The 22,660-nt window shown below is 36.1% G+C and overlaps 2 protein-coding genes across 3 annotated transcripts; one reads left to right on the top strand and one right to left on the bottom strand.

Annotated features, from left to right (window-relative positions):
• The first annotated feature begins 1,962 nt into the window (after positions 1-1,962).
• LOC124826088 (uncharacterized) lies at positions 1,963-3,084 on the top strand. The gene is made up of 2 exons (XM_047298846.2): positions 1,963-2,282; positions 2,552-3,084. The coding sequence occupies exons 1-2, from the start codon at positions 2,071-2,073 to the stop codon at positions 2,964-2,966; spliced, it is 627 nt and encodes a 208-aa protein (XP_047154802.1). The 5' UTR covers positions 1,963-2,070; the 3' UTR covers positions 2,967-3,084.
• A 1,283-nt stretch (positions 3,085-4,367) lies between these two features.
• SEX1 (Pyruvate phosphate dikinase, PEP/pyruvate binding domain-containing protein) lies at positions 4,368-22,643 on the bottom strand. 2 transcript variants are annotated; one of them, XM_047298847.2, is made up of 34 exons: positions 22,503-22,643; positions 22,090-22,354; positions 21,347-21,388; positions 21,136-21,245; positions 20,922-21,000; positions 20,699-20,790; positions 20,444-20,597; positions 18,978-19,199; positions 18,521-18,859; positions 18,328-18,435; positions 18,110-18,208; positions 17,884-18,021; positions 17,687-17,775; positions 15,788-15,922; positions 15,377-15,539; positions 15,195-15,284; positions 14,920-15,105; positions 14,007-14,069; positions 13,855-13,917; positions 13,705-13,764; positions 13,403-13,555; positions 13,200-13,283; positions 10,290-10,466; positions 10,105-10,211; positions 9,763-9,976; positions 8,647-8,750; positions 8,365-8,503; positions 8,143-8,268; positions 7,498-7,608; positions 6,790-6,888; positions 6,043-6,216; positions 5,834-5,926; positions 5,536-5,651; positions 4,368-4,916 (listed from the first exon to the last, which is right to left on the bottom strand). In XM_047298847.2, the coding sequence occupies exons 2-34, from the start codon at positions 22,324-22,326 to the stop codon at positions 4,712-4,714; spliced, it is 4,371 nt and encodes a 1,456-aa protein (XP_047154803.2). In that variant the 5' UTR covers positions 22,327-22,354; positions 22,503-22,643; the 3' UTR covers positions 4,368-4,711. The 2 variants fall into 2 exon arrangements, with proteins under 2 accessions (XP_047154803.2, XP_087960318.1); XM_088104192.1 differs by lacking the exon at positions 22,503-22,643 and having other exon boundaries at positions 22,090-22,383.
• Between the last annotated feature and the right edge of the window lie 17 nt (positions 22,644-22,660).

Here is a 22,660-nt window from a genome sequence, read left to right as displayed (position 1 = left end):
CGTCCGATCCGACGTCCGTCGCATGCTCCATTCTCGCGCCGAGGTCATTTTTTTTTTGTCAAATGAAAATCAACGTCAACGTCCAATTAATTGATTTGTAATGCACGAGTTTGTGGTTTGCGTAGGTTTTGTTTCAAGTTCCGCTCGAAGTGAACATGGTTCTAATTTGTTTCAACGGAGACAGAGGTTACAGATACAACATCGACGCGCATCAATTTGAACAGTTTCTCAAAAATAGCTTTCCAGCTCACAGACCTTCGTGTCTGGTGACTGGAGAGCTACTTGATATTGAGCATCACATGGTCTATAATGCATTTCATGTAAGCCACATTTATATTCCTTGTATTCTATTTAGGCTCATTGTTGCTTCATTATCCCTATTTTCTTGGTGATTGAATTTTATTGAAAGTGAAATTGCAGCTCCCAAGCTTTATCGTGGTGGCTACTGTTTAACTGTGTACATATTTTTATATTGGAGAAAAAATAGTCATGATTGGATTCCCATAGGAAGGTCGAGAGAGGAAGAAACATTGAGCTTTTGTTTAGATGACCTTAAATACCCTTATAAATAAAGACTAGTCGGCTTTGTTTGAGAATCAAACTGTACTTTAGAAATCTTATGGATCGATTAGACTGTTATATTTTGGTATTGTTGTTGAAGCATATTTTATAGTTGGACATCTTGTTTCATGTTATTATCTGTTTCTTTGTACAGGTACAAACTGCTAGATATGAACACTAATAATTTAAAATCTAATTTTCACTGTAGGCTGGGCAGCCTAAACTTATAGCACTTGAGAAAGCACTAAAAGAAGCAATGGTTCCTACAGGAAAAACAAGAGAGGTAATTTTGTGGTCCTTTCTTTTTCTTTGCCACTTTCTTTTGTTTTATTCTATATGGCACTTGCTAAAGCTTACCACAACTTGTAGACTGAGTTTGGAAGAGAGGTACCTTTGTTTTAAATTGAATTCCTTCGAGTCGTGCAAGCCCCCTCCTACGACGAAATCCGCTCCATCATCCAAGCCCTTCCGCCGATCCACCACCCCAGCAACAAAGAGTCACACCACTGCTACGTCTTATCTCACCTCCTCTAACCTGACTCCAACAGTGTTCGTGAAGCCCTCGCCAAGTCCAAACCTACCAGTAAACTCACGCGTCTCGCCTACTTCGACCACAGCGAAACCACCTCTGACTTTTGTCTCTGCCTCCTCCTTACCATCCTCCGCGACCTTCGCAGGTGCCACTCTCAAATCTGTATATTTCACCACACCACCGCTGGGTGAGCCGTTATTTCTGTCACTGTAATTACCGCTTCGTGATCTTCGCGGACGTTGTGGAAGGCGCCGTGGTGCCAATGAGGGTGGCCGGTTTATCTCTTGAAGGCTTGCGGCGTCGAATTGGACTGAGTCAGGAGAAGACTCAGCAAAGCGAGTAGGAGTGAGAAAACAAAGGGAGAGGGAGGGAGATAGACCAATGTCAGAAAAAAAATTGACGTGACACACCACCGATATCCACTTCAAGTGATTTATTGTCGTTAGTTTTGGAAGACGAAAAATTAAGATTTCCTTAAAAAGAATGGCCAAAATGTAGCTTAGTTTGAAAGAGGAACTAAAAACAAATTCGCTTGATAATTTAGGAACTAAAAATGTATTTAACCCATATAAAAATGATATAACAACTTACATTTATGAATGAATTCAATAATTTTTTTATTGAAAAAGCCATTTTAATTTTAATTTATTTTACTCTATTTTTAATTGATTTCTTTTATAAATTTTTTAGAAAATTAAAGTTCATCACATAAAAATTATTTAAAGTTAAAAAAAAAAAAATCACCGTCCCATGTTATTTACCGTGGTAAAGAAAAATGGAGTTTGCTTACATGTATAATTTGACACGGAAATCTGCTCAGATTGCGCAAAAAAGTAAAAGAGAAAGGGAACAAAATAGGTAATGATTAAGGACTAAAACCCCACCCCACTCCTGCTTCCACTCATTTTCTGTGTGCTGTGTGCTGCTTCTGCCTATTTAAAATTGGCACATAATTTGGAAAGAGAAGACAGGCAGTGATGGAAACTGCAGCGCTGCACTTTCTTTACTATTTGTTCATAGCAGTTTGTTGGTGCAGTGGTAACATACTGCAGGCAATTGAATTACCCAAGTACACACTAATACTCTCCGAATCAGATTTTCAGATTAGACTCTACGATGAATCCACATGGCTATCATCCCGTGTTTCTGGAACTTCCTTCGACCAGTCCTACAGAATTGGATTTCAGAGGTTTTATCTTTTATTTCCCATTTCACAAATTCCATTGCTTTATTAATTCTACTCTGCATCTTAAAATCTCTTTTTGTTGATGTTTTTTTTTTTCTGCAAAACATGTGCAAGAGTATTTGCTTTCACCGCATCTTCACTCTTCTCCTTCCTTTTCAGATTAACTTTCATTCAAAAATAGATTTTGTGTACGTATGCTGCTGATAATGATGTGCTGATGGCTATAATAACATAATCCTTTTGTTAATAAGTGATTGTAAATGATGCACCAGGTTATACCAGTATATCCATGGCGCGAATTCAAATTCTTCAAAAATTGCATTTACTGCTCCAGCCTTAACGAGTGTGCCGTCTTCATCGTCACCCTCTGGGAATGCCTATATTGTAAGAATATTCATATCAACTCGCTTTCATGGGACACCTCCGCTGCCCAATCCTGAACTGAAGCTGCGGATAGAGAAGTGGAAAAGTCAGTGCGTAGCAGTTAGGAAGTTCAGTGGGTATGCGAATGATGATAATATTAACAAAGAAATCGAAGCTCTTGTAACTACCCTAAACAAGCAATCCATAACAATACAAGATACCAACTCCTATATCATTGCCAACTACAATGCTTCCTCTCATAATACTACTCAACGCTTAAATGAAGTGTGGATAAATGTGTCGGGAATTGGGACGCAGTGCTGACTGTTGTTCTTCGTTGAATTGCAGTATCTTTTTTTTTTGTCATTGTGCTTGGAATGCAGTGGCGGACCTATGTGTACACCTAAAATTATTATTAAGTATCTGAAAAAAGTTAATTTTACCCTCTAATTTTATATATTTGACTTGTCTCACTGATTTCAGGTCTTAGATCCGCCAGTGTTGAAATGGCTTGTCTCAATGATATCATGTGTGAAATGTCTTACTGTTTCGGCGTTTGAGGAGGGTTTAATGTAGATAAAAGTAAATTATAAAACATTTGATGGTTTACTTAGTATATAGAAATAGTTCCTATTGAATGGTTTAGGATAAGAATTATTTGTTACTAATTTCTGTTTAGCCAGCATTTGGATGATGCTAAATAATTATTTGAATTCATTCAGATAACCACCATAATTCAATTCTCTGAATGGGATCATTCTATGTCGCTTGTATTTTGAACAGTTTATTTTGTCCAATTCACATTTTATAACAAATTAGCCTAAAATAGTTATGGCCCAAGTTTGAAGTGAAAAATCTATTGCCAAAACAATGTCAAGGTAAAGATGTCGTTATGGGAGATAATGTTGGAAGGAGAAGCATTTTCAGCTTGTCTAACATCCGCACAACGCGCTTATAATAAAAACTAATACATATTATCAAGGTCAGGTGGTGAGGTTTTAGCAGAAGATTTTGAAAAACAAAAATACTGCTAACGAGTTTTGGAAAATATCTCGAAATTCAATAGTCTTTGATAGAAGAAACAATTACAGACTATGAACATGTGTGGCAATGAGTCAACCATTAACACATTGATAACTTCAAATGATGTGGACTAAGTTGTTTTAATTTTTTTTTTTCATTTTCAAGTGCTTATGCCAGTAGCTAAGACAATGAGATGGATGGAGGTACAGATCTTAAGAATAATAGTATAATTTTGCATGCACAAAAACCTGTGAACACATCTCTTTGCTGACGAAGTGAAAATAATTACTATTTCACTTGGTTGTCATAGCTTTAAAGAATCTGCGATTTCGCAATTATTCTCTTTAAAGAATAAGAATATGGAAATGTTTTTCGCCATGCCAAAAATGCTCATAATGCTCACTTTCTCTTTTTGGTATTCAGCCTTCACAGGTAAAAAGAAAAATTAACTTCTAAAGAAGCATGATCATAGAAGAATAAAGAGATATGAAAGAGGATAGAGGAGGAAGAGATAGAAAAACAGAGGTCAAGAAAAGATAAGATGTCCTGAAAGCCAACCTTCAGGTTGTCCCTAAAAGGGAGTCATTTCTTTTAAGATCGTCCTCGAAACTTCATATAGAGTGCTAGCATCAAATACAGTGAAACAAACAGTCGAACTATCGAATAGTATAGTAAAGTAATGATTTTAACTAATGCAGAATATAAAGAAGGTACTTCGAATATTATTAACCTGATCCCGGTCCATACACCCCTCAAGTAAAAACACAAACTTGATTTAGAAGTAGCTTTAGATATAATTTATGGTGAGGAAAAAGAAAGCTATTTAAATTTTTCTTAATTTACATTATTCTATGTTTATACACTTATAAATTATTCCTTAAAATTGAATATATCACGTGTATTAAATCTATGAAGCCAATTTTTGTAATCCGCATGTTTAAATGTTGAACTGGCAGATGGTGGCATGGGCACATTTGAAACGCCATATTGCACGGGGATGAAGAAAGTAGAGGTAGATGGGTTTAGATGATATGGGTGGTAGAAGTCTACATTTGTGGTCTGGTCTGGACAACATAGAGTTTTCCATCCTTTATGACACCTTCAATGTCCTGAGGAGAGCCATATAACCCTTCAATTTCATTTCCTGCGCGGGCGATGCTTGACAAGATTGACTGGCGAAAATTTCCATCAAGGATCAGTTGGTCAGATGAGTAATCAAGCACCACCGCCTCCTCTTCATCCATTGGCACACTGTTCAGAAGGGAAATTCAGTAAATCAATGTCAGAAAGCATGAAATGGAATTGGAAATAATTACTTCAAGGGGTTCACAGGACAAATCTAATCTCCCAAATATCAATGCACGTACTAATTTCTTATATCCTAAGGGTTGGCATTATTTATGAAAACAGAAAGACCAGAAAATGAGATACATTAATCAGTATAGCCAATTATACTCTCTTATCCATACACATATCATTTGCTAGCCAGGCAAGTTATGTAAAGCTAGACAAATTCCATGTTCAATTGAAAATGACTTGTGTACATTGGATATAATTCTTGCCGCAATTTCATACCACAAGGGGAAAACAGTTAAAATGATTGGCATGGCGTTAAGATAATAAAACATGGATACAGTTCAATGCCATCATTTCATTAGCTATGACCCTGTTTCATAGAATAAAATTAAAAGGTAAATAAATTAAGTTATTCTAAAAGTTCAATTTTTTTTATCAGGAAAAAGATTAATTTTATCTTATGCCCAAGTTAATTTTAACTGACAAGGTTAATTCGTTCTACTTTCTCATAAAAGTTAATCCAAACAAAGTTTATAAGGAAGACGATCATCGATGAAGAGTTGTCAAAGTTCACCTGTCATAAAGACCTGCACCAGCATAACCTTCTAGGTCTTCACCATTGGAATCAGATCGAAAAATAATTGACCGTCTTATAAATAGGCCAACAGGTTTGCTAGGATAACCCATGATCTAAGGAAGCCCAAAAAATTAGCAAAATAAGAAAAAACTCCGAAAACAAATGCCGTACTGGTAAAGATAAATTCATATGTTCATTATGATGTTCTTATATTTGACATAATCAATAAAAGAATGATAACTTGGGTATTAACCATACAAAATACTACAAAAATAAAACGATCTTGCAGAAGTACCTGAGGAGAGTTCAAATCACTCTTTTTGCAGACAAAACTCAAAGCACGACCTGGATAAGCTCCAACTAGTGTTTCTCCAAGTCCCTTTACCACCTATATCAAAACAGTACCACAGTTAAAATAGCTTCTTTCCCATATCGATCCAATAGTGAATACGTTTCCTTAAATGGGCGGAAGAATAGGGGAAAACATGACATCATTATACATACCTCAGCATATATCTCTGACGAATCCCCAGAGGACGGATTAGTCGTGTGGATGACAAAAGCATAATCAGCATTTACCACTTCCTGAACAAGGACAGCCATGGAAAGATACTCGTGGTCCAATTTAACTTTTCGTGTGCTGAAGTATGCCCTTTCATTCCACTTGGAGCCCCACACCTTTTTAATGAATCAAACAAATAAATGATATTGATTCGTGACCACTAAAATAGTACTATACACAAATATGAAGATTTTTTCACTAAAATTCGAAATAGATCTAATCTACATATCTAACATGTATATGTAGGAATATATTTATTTTGACTGTACATTGCAAGCATGTGCAGGTGCAACAACTTGGGGAGATTTTCAAAAATAAAGGACAAACAAGGAAAATCGGTGGATAGTAGACTGTGAATAAATTTTTAACCCACACAATGCATCCTATTAAGTATTTCTATATCCTGAATATCCAGGAGCCAACAAATTCATGATTGAGAAAAAAAAAACATAAAAAGATAACGTTAAATGATTAAGGGGAAAAGCATAGAACATATGTTTTCCAGAAGGCATCATTTGCAGAGTATGTGATAGAGAACTTAAATATTGGTCTCCAATAACATCTGAAAAATATTTCAAATTTATGTTGACCATAGTAAAAATGGGCAGTGGTAAAATACAAAAAAAAATAAGTCTCTTGAATAAGATATATCAAACCTAGTTCATGCAAACAAGGAGAGAAGTCTTAACCTTTTTTATAGCCTTCCAAGCTTGTTCCCATCGCTGTTCACCTTCATCACCCGGCCAAGGCATTCCAGAACTCTTCATTTTAGTTTTCAACTCCTCAACCTGAATATAGTTAATGTATAAATTCATTGGCTTCATCGATAAGACTCCACATCATTTACATGAAATAGTTCAAAAACTGCAGGATAGCCGAAGAACTTTAGACTAGATATCAACTTTTGGTATTCCACCAGGATTAACAGTAATATTTGCAAAATGAGAGATTTGCAAGAAATATTTGGAAGGGGTGAGAGGGGTATATGGGGTGTCATAACAGAAAAATTTAGACTCATGTTCATTAGAATGATTGTCGGAACCTCAATTCAAGTCCAGCTACTAGAGAGGGATAATTTAAAACTTAATTAAGCAGTTTTCTTCAACCAGTCAAGTACATAATAAATAGGGACCAATAATTGTACAGTTTGACATACAAGAAATACCAAAATGCTACACTAGATTACACGGAAACCCTGTGTAATATTAACATATCATATAACCATCAAGACCAAACCTTGTCCTGTTAAGTGGTGTTAGTTACATAAATCAAATCATGCCACTAGGCTCTATATTCAGAGTAGTGGCCTTTTAATAGTAAAAGCAACAATAAGAATCAAGATAAATAAATGTTTATTGTATCATGTAAAAGTTAAGCCAGTACTAAAAGAAACATACCAACGGGGGTGGTGCATTCAACTCTAAAACTGTTTCGCGAATCTCCTTGAGAACACTGAAGTCCCCCTCAATTAGCTTCTTTTTCAAAATATTGACCCTCTCAGCCACTGCCTGTTGGTTAATATGCAGTCCAAGATTTCATTAGACTACAGGAAAGGCTAGCATAAAGTAAATGAAAAATGAGATAAGTCATAGATGTCAACCATGAAGGTAAACAATCTTTTAAAGTATAAGATTTTGCCTCAATTTTACTCCTAGGTTAAAAACAACCACTAATGCAACATGAAGTGGGGGAACTCCATTTTTTAAAGGGTAGTGCACTTGAAATGTATTAAGGTTCAGTTATTATAAATTGTTATGAAAATTCAATTTAGCACCTTAAAAGTTCACAGTCAAATATATGCACTCCTTAAGATTTAAGTTACCAACCTTTTTAAATACAAATTGAAAACTGCAATGGATCGAATACAATAGGTTTAGCAATTCAAAAAGCCAAAATCAGAAGCCAATGTGTGTGTATTCCAAATTCCAATTCAAATTACTAAAAGATCACACTAGTTGATATACATGGAAAATCCACGATAATCACAAAATACTTCATTAAGCAACATGAAAAATATGGACAAAAAAGATAATATATAGAACCTGATTTGATTTATCAGAAAGAACATGTTCAAAAACTCCAAATGGTATGGCAACTGAGGTAGGAATTCCAATCCAAGAAGCTACTTTCCCCTTCAAATATGCAATATTACGAGATTTAGCTCCGACCTGGGAACATAACCTTGAGCAAGTTATTCTGGAGGAAACATGTATTAGAAAAATGCATATGTATACCGACACATGTAGGTCATTTTGAAAACTAACCATTTCTCCAGTGAATTCTTCGGATGAGACAGCATATCTACCACTAAACTTCTTTCTCGCCAGAGATATGGGAGACACAGAACCAATATCTTTCAGGTGAGTTGATTGGTCATCAGTAAACTCCCCCTCCTTGACCTGACTGTAAGAAATGCCACAAAAAGAAAAATCGCATAAGAAAGGAAATAAAACACAGCAATTCAGGTTGGGAGGTGAAGTGAATTTTTTAACAGGAAGGCATTTTAACATCTTTAGGACTTCAATCTAAAGCAGAAACAATGTTACCTATAAACTACATCAGCAGATGTAGGCTTTAAGCGCAAAAGCTTTCCTTTATTTTCTTGGAGGTTAGCAAGGATATTGGGATCAAAGCATGTAGCGAAACAAACCTGGAAAACTCAAAACTTCAGCATTTTACAGTCATTGCATTTCAAAATCTTCTCAGCAATAAATAGCTTATCATAAGCATGATAAATATGACATAACAACAACAATAACCTTATCCCACGTGATGAAATTGACTAAATGGCTCACAACTGCTGTGTTTGGTTAAAAGACCATAAGATAAATATGATAACTAATTTTTCTATTTTATGTCTCACATTAACAGGCATTGCAGTCTATAACAGGTTAGCTGAATAAGCATGTCAAGTCTTTTAATCAAATCTTCATAATTGGTCAAGTCTAAATTTGCAATTTATATCAATCCTGGTAGAAACCCAAGCCACAAAAGAAAAGATGGATAAAATTACTGAAATGAGAAAGGATTTGTAACTCTCTTTCACTAACCAGATGCTAAGACTTCATATAGAAGGCATTCTCTGCCCAAGCTACAGCCAAAAACTGCTAACATTCAGATTCCCGGATTCTACCCCTCCTTAAGTTTAATAACTGGGTCTCACAATGTGTGTGAATATCCTCGTTAGCCTAGTAAGGAGTAACTGACTCCCGACAACGTGAATACAAATTCCAGCACTCTCCCAATCAGTAAGTTCTCCTGGTCCTTTACATTTTGACCTTTTATATATAAACCTTCCAAATCCTGGACTTTTGATCCAACTGTCCTTGAATTTCCCAGAAAAACCTTTTGTTTACATTATTAACACTACAATATCATCGTCTCTGAATGATTGGATGCTGAATTTAATGAGAATCAAATTTTGAATCAGCTGAGAACGAAGGTAAGTAGTTTTCAATATAAATACTGTTGTTGGAGTATGCTAATTTACTGAGGGAGCATGCACTCAAATGTCATCATAGTTAAAGAGTGACTGTGCGCTATTTGACTATAGATACACTAATCTAATGCCAAATTGAACATGAAACACACAGGTTCACCATTTAATAATACCATCCTTAAATATAAGCAAAATAGTCTGGTTATCCAAAGTAAGATGATACCTTGCTGTTTCTTGCTCGAACAGAAACATGAGATAGGACATCAGGCATATCTGGTGTCAGGACAGCAACTGTACCATCTGGAATTTCTTCCTCTCCTTTTACACTCTTGGCTATCAAAATTGTTGGTCGCTCGTATGATTTGTTTTGAACAGCAAGCAACTCATTTACAACCTCAACATATCCAACAGTTTCAACTGGGCTAATAACTTGCCAGCTGTTTGAGACAATTATAATTAGATTAGAAGGTTATAATTATCCAAACAACAGAATGATTATGTAAGATCTAGCCTGTTGACTATATTATAATGAAGATGAAATCAGGAACAAGCATGATCAATTTACCTTCCAAGATTAGCTGTCTTTCGGAGCACAGGATCCAGTCGATTTAGAAGAGTAGACAAAGAGGCCGCAGATCCAGCTCGGATAACTTCTTCAGTAAATATTTCCACCTGCAGCGGGAGATTTTCAAGAGACAAACAAAGGCAAAATAGAAAGATAGAGAACAAAAGAAACCAAAAAATACATACAGCCCATTGGTCCACACCAAGCAGTGATCCTAGGTATTCTGCCGATGGTTGCAGAATTTCCTGGTATAATTGAGCCTTGTTTGTGAGTGCAAGGCGGGTTCTGTCAAGGACTGATTTAGCATACAATGCCCAATGAGTGTCATTACTCTCGCACATGCTTAAGGCAAGATCCCATCCCTTCAAAATAAAACAAAGAAACATTAATGGATATTTTCCTTTATCTTCATATACATATTCTTTTTCTCATATCCAAATGAAATAAATTACTTGTGTTTACCCAGATATTACCGTCAATAAAAGAGATTCATTCATTCAATTCCATTCCTTCATTAATATATTGCTTGTTGTGAGTGTGTGAGAGGATGATTTAGTTACGTATCAACCTCAGGTACGTAACAATTGGTCCGATATGCCGGATAGTCAAGGGAGGAAATTGCCGGATCGAAGGAGGAAAGGGTAAGGCCAGCCGGAGTGACAGAGAAGAGTGAGAAACATCATGGAGGGGAGGATGAGTGCAGTCGAAGTCAAACTGGAGCACGTGGGGTTAAATCAAGAGAGCATACCACTGTCCATAGGCGTAGTGGAGGCAAAGGTGGAGGCAATCTGCAAGGATTTACAAGAGTTGATGAGAATGATGGGAGGACGAACCCATCATCTAGATGGGAAGTCAGAAGGGAGTCAGGATTCCGTCAATGGAAAAGGAAACGATGAGAGGGCAAGAAGGATGGAGGACCGAACGGTGGTGGACCAAATGGTGGTGGTCCGAACGGTGATGGAGGATGTGGACCGAACGGTGGTGGAGAGGGCGGACCGCATTGGGCGCCAGGAGGAACCTTTGAATTGGAGAAGAAGGGTAGAGCTACCTGTTTTCGAAGGGAGTGATCCACTGAATTGGATCAATAGAGCGGATAAATTTTTCGAGTTACAAGGGGTGTCTGAGGAGGAAAAGTTGCGTCTGGCATACATTAGTATGGAGGGTAGTGTCGGATTCTGGTTCAGATTCTAGAGGGAGCAAACTGACAACCGAACGTGGACAGGACTGAAGGAGGCAATAGTGGTAAGGTTCGGAGGCAATAGTGGTACGGTTCAGAGGCAGCAATCAGGGACCAATCTTTGAGAAACTGGCGGCCATTAAACAGTCAGGCTCAGTGGAGGAATACATCCGGGAGTTTGAAATCTTGGTGGGACAGACAAGGGGAGTGACCAAAGCACAGCTGATGGGATACTTCATGGCAGGCTTACATGATGAAATTCGGAAGCAAGTACGACTGCTTGATCTGCTAGAGTTGATGATAGCTATGAGGATGGCGAGGGACGTGGAGGAGATCCAAGGGGGCGTGAAGGCTGGGAGCGGAAGTATGATCAAGAATCAATCTGGGAAAAACCGAACGGTGGGATATGTGGCAGGAGCTCAGTCGCCGTAACCAGAGCCGAACGGTAACTGCCGTGGAGAGCCGAGCAGACATCACGGAGAATGTGGGGACCGGACGAAAGCAAAGAAACGTGAGGGATCTATCCTATGAGGAATATGAAAAAACGGAGGAAAGAAGGAAGGTGCTTTAGATGCGGCGAGCGGTTCTGTCCTGCTCACCGTTGTCTGGACAGGAGCTTAAGAGTCCCGATATTGGCGAAAGATGAGGAGGGATGGCCACCACCCGAGCCTCCAGACCTAAATTGATGAGGATCAAGCTCCCCGTTTCCAACCTTGAGAACAAGGTTATTTTGCAGCGGAGTGTAATGTTAGGGTATAAGGTGGGAGGTAATGAGAAGGAGAAGAAAGGTAGGAGGAAGTGAGTCGTGTATTGACCGTAAAGGCCGAACGGTGGCAGACATGTAGAGGTAAGGTCGGACGGTGTACAAGGGGGAATGGTCAGACTAAACGGTGGATAAGGGGGAGCTACCAGGCCGAGCGGTGGGAGGCAGGGAGCGACCAGGCCGAACGGTAGAAAGAAGGGAGCAAGCTGATCGAACAGTAGAAAGGAGGGAGCAGGAGGGCCGAACGGTTGGGAGCAGCACCGAACGGTAGAAAGGAAGGAGCAGGAAGGCCGAATGGTTGGGAGCAGCGGGGAAGCATCCTAACTGACATAGCAGTTAGGATGGGCGGGAAATTAATTAGAGTATAAGGTCATACCTCAGGATATTATTACGTATAAGTTAAATATAGTAAATAAGGATAAAGATATTTGTATCAAATAATTATAATAAATAGGATTATTCGTATCAGATAATTATAATAAAAAGGAGTAATTTTTATTATTCATTACCTTTTCGAGAGGGAATTAATTAGTATTAATAAAGGGGAAGCCTAGGGTTTAAGGCATGTTTTTGATTATTGAGTTTTGTAAAAGAGGTTATGCTCCATGATAATTGACGGAGGTTATGCTCCCAATTATTGGTTGACTGAAGGAGGTTATGCTCCCAGTTATTGTTTACTTGTGTTTACCCAGATATTATCATCAATAAAAGAGATTCATTCGTTCAATTTCATTCTTTCATTAATATATTGCTTGTTGTGAGTGTGTGAGAGGGTGATTTAGTTACGTATCGACCTCAGGTACGTAACACCAGCTCTCAGCAAACTTACACATATGCAAATGATTTTTGCTATAATCAATTAAACATATAATTTATTTTTGAAATAATTTTGTTTTCTCAGTTATTTCAAACAAATTCAAAATAATGAGGTAATGAGATGAATTTGTAATTTTATACCAATAATACTACTTTGTCGATGCAATTAAATTCAGTTTGCATTCAAAACATTTTAAAGCAATGCACAACCCAAGTCTTCGTTGTTAGTGAAAACATTTTCAGATGACATACCACATCTACAGGCTTTATAAGCCTGAGTCTGCGTTTTAAAATAACCCAACTAGTGAGTACGAAACAAAAATGGACAACTCACTATACCTTCAAACAGTAGATAAGATCTTCATTGTCATCCGATGAAAGTGCAAGATTTTCAAGAACCAAGGAGATGAAGTACATTATCTTCTGCAAAGTCCACACACCAGTGTATAACAGAATTTGATTTTAAAAAAATATGTATCAATACAAAAAAAATTCAGTAAGCAATATTTAAAAACAATTAGACCCCCAAAACAGGGAATTACCTCAGGTGCAGCATTGTTTAATTCCTCATAACCCCTTTCCACTGCTGTTCTAACGGTAGAATCAAGAGCAAGATCCAAAAATATAAGATCTTTCAGACGACTTTGGGATTTACTAAGTGATGGTTGGAGTTCCTGGCGAGCCTCAAGCAATCCCTATTGAATAGAAGCAAACATATATTAATAGGACTGGCGCTTTGTATTTCACATCACATCAAATCAATATCAATTTAACATTATTCATTAATTAAATATTCTCACTTTTTCCTCTTCTCATACATAAATTATATAATTTCAATGTATACCTCAAGAAGTGGTTCAACATTCTTATCTTCAACGTGCTCCATGACAAACTCTAGTAACCCCTGTTTGTGGTAGATCAAATAAATATTTGTTATATTTCAGAAGACATAACATCATCACAAACGGATTTATAAAGAATTAATAAACATTACTGGAAAACCAGCAGGCAAACCCGGCACTGGATTTATCTGCACCCCAACCATGAAGCCCTGACCCTGAGAAACAATTAAGTGTAAATTAATTGCATGAAAATCTCAAGATATAAGAAAAGGATGAGCAACAGAGATCTTAGCTGTCTTGTTACCTCAGATTTGTAGCCCATACAATTTGCAATAGCAGATTCAAGATCTGCACCTGAATGAACTGCCTGCATATAATGTAATCAAACCAAAATCAACATAGGACAAAATATAATCCACAAGGTAAGCCAAATATGTCAAGGGTACTATACTATGGTGGGAAATACAGGAATGGACAATTTTCTAAGACCACCAAAGAGGTAACTAAAGGTGGAACAAATCTTCAAATCAGTAGCAGTATTAGATTAATACAGAATGTGAGGTAGAAGCCCAATGAACCTTTCCCTCGACTTCTGAAAAACCCTTGCAGCTTATCATTGGCAACAACAAACAAACCTTATCTGAAAAAAATGAACTCCACTTCTGATAGGCAAGGGAAAAAGGAGGGGGCTCTTGCAAGTATACTACAGGAAAAAAAATAAAAGCAGAAGCAGTTAACTGGCTAACAGTTAGCTGTTATCTGATATGAGATGACGACTTTTTGTAAAATTCTATATATTGTCATGTTAAGGAGAGCTAGGGCAGTCTTTTCGAATTGCTGTTTGTGACAGGGAGAACCCTGTAAAGAAAGGAAAAAGTAGTTTTCCTTTTTAAGCTTTGGCTTTTACAATGTAAAATGAATAATACAGTACAAGACTTTATCGTTGCTTCTTTTTCTGTCTTGTCCTTTCATCACTGTTTCTAGGTTCCTAACAACTTTATTTACTTATGTTATCATGTATACACAGAGATAGCAACTATTCTATCACGATCACTCCCAATTTATAAGCGGAACCATATTAGCACGACAATAAGAATTTATAACAAAAAGAATTGAATAGAAACCAAGATAATTTTCATTTAATGTACATTCACTAATTGAAAAAAAAAAAAGGAATCAGAAAAACACATAATTAAGACCGTATATATAAATACAACCTTCAAAGTCCTCATGTAGTTTCCCAGATCACGCAGAAGACCTTCCTTCTGATCTCTCCTAAAATTTGGTTCAGAATGAATGGCTCGGTCATAGCTCAGAAGCCGTTCTTTTGTTATTCCGTTGTCATTCAATGTTTTCCAGTAAACACCAATATCAAAGTCACTATTTATATAATCAATTAGTGCCTGGAGAGAACCAAAACAATAAAGGTAAGGAAGATAAGGCAAACCATAAGGAATTACAAACAGAACTACAACTACATTTAATACATTACCTGACAGATCACAACATCATCAGGGCTAGTATTATTGTGTAACTTCTGGTGCCATTCCTCCATCATTCCACCTTTGCAATCATTATTTCTCTGTAATAGAAATTTTGCATAAGATTAATCCATATGCAGCAAAGAGGGAAATATGCAGATGCTATAGAAAAGAAAATAAAAATCAAATATACCTGAATAACAAGTATTTCATCCCGAATCCTTTGTCCAACATCTCCTTCACCTCCACGACCAACAGTAGACAAGATCATCCTCACAATTTCTCTATACTGTGGATAACTTGTATAAACATCCTGGAGCAAGTCTGTAAGCCTATCCTGTGCTTTACTTATCTCACTGTTCCAATCAGTAAGCAATACTTACTAGAAGAAGACGATCAAGCATATAAACAGGACAGACATAATCATAAACTATATAGAAAATGAACAAGACTGTTTACAAAAGAAAGACAATAAACTAGCCAAATCTAAAGCAGAAAGTTAATTGTGATTCATAATCCTTGTTTCCCAGAATGGTTAACATTATTCATTATCCAGAGAAGTTCACAAAACAAGTGATGATAACGATTTCATAAGGAAATCTACCGTGGTTTCACATTGTAATTTTTGTTCCATATGAGCTGCCTTGTAGCCATGAATCTCATCCACACCAAAATTCCCGCAAGACCCAGTCGACCAGCACTTCTAGCTTCATCTATCAAGTCCGATGCAATGTTAAATCTGAAGGGGAAAAAAGGATGAGTGAGCATCTCAGAACCAATACAACAAAGTAACAACATAATAAATATTTTGTATTTGTTCAGTTAAATGCATCAAGGTTCGTTTTGAAAAAGGGAAATTAAAAACGAAAGATTCCAAGCTTTAACACACACTATTCAACACATCCATATTATTGAGTGAAATTTATGTGTCTTGCTATTCATTGGAACCTACATGAGTTTCATCTACTACTAGTATATTGAGAAGAGTGTGCCAGAAAGAACGTTGTTAAAACTTCTCTAAGTAAAATGTTATTATCTACTAGTATCAATAAGCAATGATACATGACTGAACCCCAAAACAGACAGAGCCTTTGACAGGGAACTTAAAAGTATGAACAGTCAACAAACGAAAAAATCCAATGAGAGAAAAACAGAAATAGGAGAAAATCTAGTTCTGTTCAAACTAAAATCCACTAAAGAAACATAGGATACTTTGTTTTGTAAATGCCTGATTATTTCTTTTCATGTATTTCATTAATATTGAGAAGAACTATCTTAGCTTTGTTCTAAAGTCAAAAGAAGGGGAAAAACAAAGGTAAAGGTAGTAGGTAAGTTCATATTAAGCTGAATATACAGACGTCCTACTTTTCTTCCCAAAGGAAGCATGTGATATCCCAGACCCTAGTGAGTATATCGGTGAACCCACAGTAAGTGGTCAGGGAATAAAGTTGCCAATAAGTTGAATATGCAAAATAAACAAATAAGCAAAAGTTAAATATTAGTCCGAGAATATCAAAAAGTAATCGTCAGGACAATTTATCATCTGACAATTAACAACTTTTTCTACGAATCTATGACACCACAAAAGATGCATTTAGGGACAAGACTTTCAATCATTCACCAATACTTCCATGTAACAAAATGGTAACGCCGTCCCCTCTGACATTCATACCTTTGATATTGGCTAACTGATCTTTTACAACGCACACATATCAAAAGGTGATGACATTAATTTGGAGCTGCACTTTGAAATTGAAATCTATGACACTATATTTTTAGAAAATAACCCACATTAAAAAGCCTTATATGGAGGTGGTGATAAGATGAACCAAATATATATAGTTTTTTTACTAACAAAATATAAAATTTCTGAACGCTGTCAGAAAATAGGTTACCTACTTATCCATTAAAATTCCATTGCATATAAATGGTATCAAATTAAAAATGATATATCCGAAATTATGTTAGAAAGGTTTTGGTTATACATATCTCTCACCTATACCGTCACATAAATCAAATTAAGGTACCCAGTCAACCAAATCCAATCCAATAAAAATAAAGTTATTTCACTTAAACCTCTTTTCTTCTTCCATTCATAGTTTGATAGATGTCTAACACTTTCAACATAGCAATTCTTTAGTTTTAATATGGTTCACAACATGACAGATCTAAGATTAATCTGTCATGGATACAAAAAATAACATAAAATGCATAAATAGTATTTTCAAGAACCCAATAACTCAACGAAACCTTTGGTATTACATGCTCAAACACAAAAGACATAGCATATCGCATTGGTAGCTGGTGATAAGAAGCTCAAATTGCCGTTAAGAATACAACTATCAGTGGAGGACCCTTGGCCAGTCTATAAGCCACATGCTTTGCCACAATAGTAACAGAAAATAAGGTTTGCTAAGATCCCGTACAAAACCCTATTTCTAGTTCTAAATGACAGATAACAATAATTCAATAAAGTAGTAAAAGTTTTTAAGGGATTACTGACCGATGCATGAAGGACTTTTGTGCCTCACTTTCCTTTTCTGCTATTTTATCCAACAAGAACTTGGCTGTACCATTGCCATCTCCAAAATCCTTTTAATGGAAAAAAAAAAGATATATTGTTGATCATGATAGCATGGTGACATAGGCCAACATAATTGGAGAAAGAAGAAATACAAACACAATTTCAGAAAGTGTAACCTTTCGTATCTGCTTTTTTCCAGTAAATTCAATATAAAAATTTGATCCATTGTTCTTTATCCAGTTTCCTTCCGATAAAATGACAAATGGTATTCCTTTAAAAGTATCATCATCAACCTCTATATCCAAGGACTGGACCTGAAAATTAAATTAATGTTATTAAACTTTTAAATTAAAATCCAAAGGTCTAAAGACTTAAAATACTTCGGATTGATATTGTAGATACCTCAAAGGAAGGATGAGACAAAGAACCAGCTTTGAAAGGTGTTTCAGCAGCCTCAGTCAGAGCAACAGATCCAGTGGGCAGAGCATTTCTAGGTGGTAACTAAGATTGCCAATGAGTTTATTGTAAATAAAATGCCTTAAAAAATATGATGAAACAAACAACACAATTTTAACACCCAGGTACACCTTAATCTGGTATATAGTACAATAAACACTCACCAACCACTCTTCAGATGTTCTAGATAAGGCCCAGTGAAGTGTAAGAGGTTTCTTTGAGTCTGTAGCCAGGTGAACCTTAATCTTACCAGCATCTTCGGTAACGAGAACCTTAAAGATATGAAAGACTATCAAAATCGGATGGTCAATAAAAGACCTACCAGCTCAAAACATCAATTTGGCAAAATTATCTCACCAAAAGATCATTATCATCAAGCTTATATATTGTCTTGTTCAAAATAGGACCACTTTCATATTCTTCCCTTGCCTCGGCATACTGTTCAATTACTGTCAAGACCTTTGGAACATCTTTAAATTGTTCAACTATATTTTCATCAACAATTCGGTTGATAATCTGCCTCAAATCTTTCTTTTTCCTCTGTATTCTTTCAGCACGGAAGTATTTTTTTGTTTTCAACTGCTTGGCAACTTTAGTTTGTACTTCTCCTTTGATAATCTTCTTTCGTATCTCATCCAAAGAAGCACCCTTCTCAACCTCCGCTGACAACTCTTTTCTTGCTTCCTCAAATTCCATCTGACAATTAAGCAGAGTGCCAAAAAGTTCTGTTAGATAAAATGAATTACAATTTCACAACCTACGTAATTAATATTCAACAGAAAAGTAGAAATTAGAGAGGATGTCACAGAGTTACAAGTTGTTGTTCCTGAGAGTAGTTGGGCTTCCCAGCTTTTTCCCAACGAATATAAGCTTGAATTTGTACAAGTTCATCAGGGATAGTCTTTGTTTCAGAAACAGAAGGCTCCTTCACTTCAGCAGCTTTAGTATTCTTAGTTAACCTTGCACGAAGATCTTGTACAGAAGTACCCCTAGATACTTCCTCCAATAGTTCTTGCCGAGCTGCTTCATATTCCGCCTAACATAAATGAGGATGAAGTTATATACTAATCATGTATGTGAAGGGAAAATGCAGTAGTTCAGAGGAGAGCAGTAAAATATGACAGGCTAATGTTGAATTCCAGCAAAAGTAGAAGGCTGTCACTAAATCCATTTTCCATATAATCTTAGATTATCCAAAAATGAACTATACAGAACAAATTGCGATCTTAAATTTCCAAACCAAAAGGAAGGAATCATAATTGTCATTCTTTTTACAAAAACACAAGAATCAAATCCAGTAAAAGTAACCCCCACCCACCTCCTCCACTTCCTCTTTACTTTTCAATTCTGGCAATTTCACGTAGAGAATTCTTGTTCAAGAGAATAATTTAAGGAGCATGTAAAGCAGTGCTTTTTATAACAGCCATGAACAATCAAATAATAACAAATTTGGATAGAAGATCTAACTCCCAGACCCTGTTGTACAAGGGACTTTTCCTTTTAACTTCCCCCATATAACCCCCATTTTATGGCAGAATAACCACCACTAACAAAATGTTCACCATGACTTAAGTCCTAATAACTGGCTAATCATTACAAAACCAAATGATGAATATAATAAACAATATTTGAACACAATTATCAGTCTATTTAGAGTGGTTAGCATATTGTAGAGCATGGATATCCAAAGAATAATTTAAAAATAATAAAAAATATCAAATATCTTGTATGCAAAAGTGTTCTTCCAGAGACACTCTATGGTGTAGTGAGGTGCCTATCCAACAGGCACAAGAAAATAATCTTAGCTATGTATCATGTTATAGAAGAAAGAGATGATGCTTTTGGTAGTTTATTCTCAATCACAAGTGCAAAAATGCTCTTTCTTCTGAATAATATTTCATGTAAATAAAGACAAAATCCAGAGAGTGGGTCGCGTAGTAACCCAATGTGATAGAATCAACTTAAATGAGGAATAGGAGTGGGAATGTGAATAAACCTGCACAATACATGAGCATAGAATTTATACGAGATTGCAAAGACTAATCTTTTTCAGTGATTGTTATGGCAAGCATAACCAAGAACGTTTACCATGGATACATTCAGAAGAACATTCTTCGAATGAAAAGCAGAAAATTAATATAACACAATTGGAGAGCAAACAAACTAAAGGGAGAACTAGGAAATTATAAAAAAGAATCAGCTGAAAGCAACAAAGTAGGCAGCAAACTTCAAAAACTTGCAGCTAAATGCAAGATATGAAAGACCATTTTTATTACTGACCTTCTCTTGCTCTGGAGTGTACATCTGCTTACCCTTTCGTTCCCACCTAAGATATGCTTGAATCTGTACAAGGTCTTCAGGAACTGAAACTTCTTGAGATAGCTTATTTTTTACTGGTAACTTAATGTGAAAGTTCTCACCATTATTTTTAAACCTACATTTAGAAGAAAAAAAACAAAAATAACTATGTCTAAGTTTACCGTGAAACTATTATTCAATAAAGGCGATAAAAAATCAAGGCTATGAAAAACACACCACTTATTTTTGGCGTCATCAAGTATGAGGAATTCAATGGATTGCGCTGCAGGATCGTAAATTTCTATTTTAAGGAAGGATTCCGAGTCAGCCTAATAAGAGAAAAGCAAGAAAAAAATTTAGTCAAACGATATGGAAATCTATATTTAAAGATGTCAACTCAGTTTACCAACATTCCGATAAAACTTTTTTTTTTATGTTGCAGTTAATGTTGAAAACTTACTTTCACGAAAGGAGTTCTAAGAGCTTTGTTCTTGTAAACTTTAGTTCCTTCCGGGCGACGAGAAGGAAGTACCCACTTCCTGAAAACAAAATAAAAAACGGGGGGAAACAAATCTCCTTCAAATTACAAGATATATTAAAGACTATTATTAACTAACCCAAACACCTAAAATGCTTGAGGAATATCAAAATAACTTAACTAGTACAGAACATACCCTGGCTGATCACACACAACTCCCCAATGTAAAAGCAGAGAGCCACTACTATATGAAACTTTAATATCTACTTGTGTTGCAGCTCCTGGTTGTGAAGAACTAACACTAACCTGCTCCATTGAATACCACTATCATTAACTAATAATGTTTTACTACAATTTCATATTTACCATCCATGAACACAATTCAATATTACGGGCCACATGAATACCTGCAAGTCAATGTTTCCATCAAGGTTGAACCTCCCAGAAAGCTGTTCAATGACCAAAAAAGGCAGTCAACACAACACTCAAATTCCAGTTAATAAAAACAGACAAGAAAAGGAACACATTGAATATTATTGATTAAATTTTATACGTTCACAAAAACGCGTAATGTTGATTTATGCCCAAATTAACAGTTACATGACAAGCTACTGTCTCTTGTCATGTTCATGTATATGAGCATTCAATCCAATGCCTCAAGAAAATAAACGCAATTTCTTAACGTTCTGCTAGAGACATTATAAAGAGCGAACATTTCCATGAAAGTTACTGTTTCTTTATGATTACATTTTTTACAAAGCTTCATTCATGATTAACTGTCCAGTAATTTTTTTCTCAGCAGCATTAAATAATTTAAATAATAATAATAATAATAATAATAATAATAATAATAATAATAATAATAATAGAAGGAGAGACTCCAAGAGTTACTCTTCCCTATCAACCTTTACGTTTTCTAAATTTAGCATTTAACCACTAATTTAACAAAATGAACCCTTCCTTTTACTTTTTATTCTTAATATAATTTTGATCCTTAAAAAATGAAGAGTGTAAAGAGTAAGAACTATTTTAGAATGATTAGTTCTCCGTTCAATACAAATAATAACAATAATAAATATATGATGATGATAATATAATAATAATGATCAGATTGAAAGGACGTAATGATGTTATGGTAATTGGAGCATACCTCAGAAGCCGGATTCGTGGTTAACACAGCGCGTGGAATAGCGTCGACGTGGCGGTGCTTTCCCATGGCTAATTTGCATTTCCTCACACACAGCCTGTTCCCGCGAAAATTTGTACGAAGCGCGAGATTCTTCTTTACTCTGTTCACACTAACCGGGAAGGAACTTACCTTACTTTGATGTTCCGCAACCGTTTGCGTTTGGCAAAGCACCGTTTGGTGGAAGATACTTTGGCTCATCTTCACGGATCCACTCCTTATTATTCCTCTACACAAATCCAAGGAAAGCGTTAACATCCGTCAATCATTCAAATTCACAATGAGCAATAGTCGCGATGCCAGAAACTGTGAATAAATAGGAACGAGAAAGAGAAAGGCAAATTTGGAAGGAAACGGAGAAAGAAAAGAAAAGAAACCTTCGTCTTCTTCAATCGGTGGAAGGTGAGAGTGGCTTCGGTTGAGATTCGAGAAGAGTGTGAGATTGGAATCACGTAAAATTAGAAAGAAAATCTTCACTGTGATGATAGAGAGAGCTTGGAAGTGTGTGTATGGTATCGGTTGGTTCACTTGGAAC

Source organism: Vigna umbellata, chromosome 1 (assembly GCF_029865625.1).
Source record: "Vigna umbellata cultivar VRB3 chromosome 1, Vumbellata_1.0, whole genome shotgun sequence".
NCBI classification, from domain to species: Eukaryota; Viridiplantae; Streptophyta; class Magnoliopsida; order Fabales; family Fabaceae; genus Vigna; species Vigna umbellata.
Note: the sequence above shows the minus strand (reverse complement) of the source record. Positions and strands in the feature narration are given on the sequence as shown.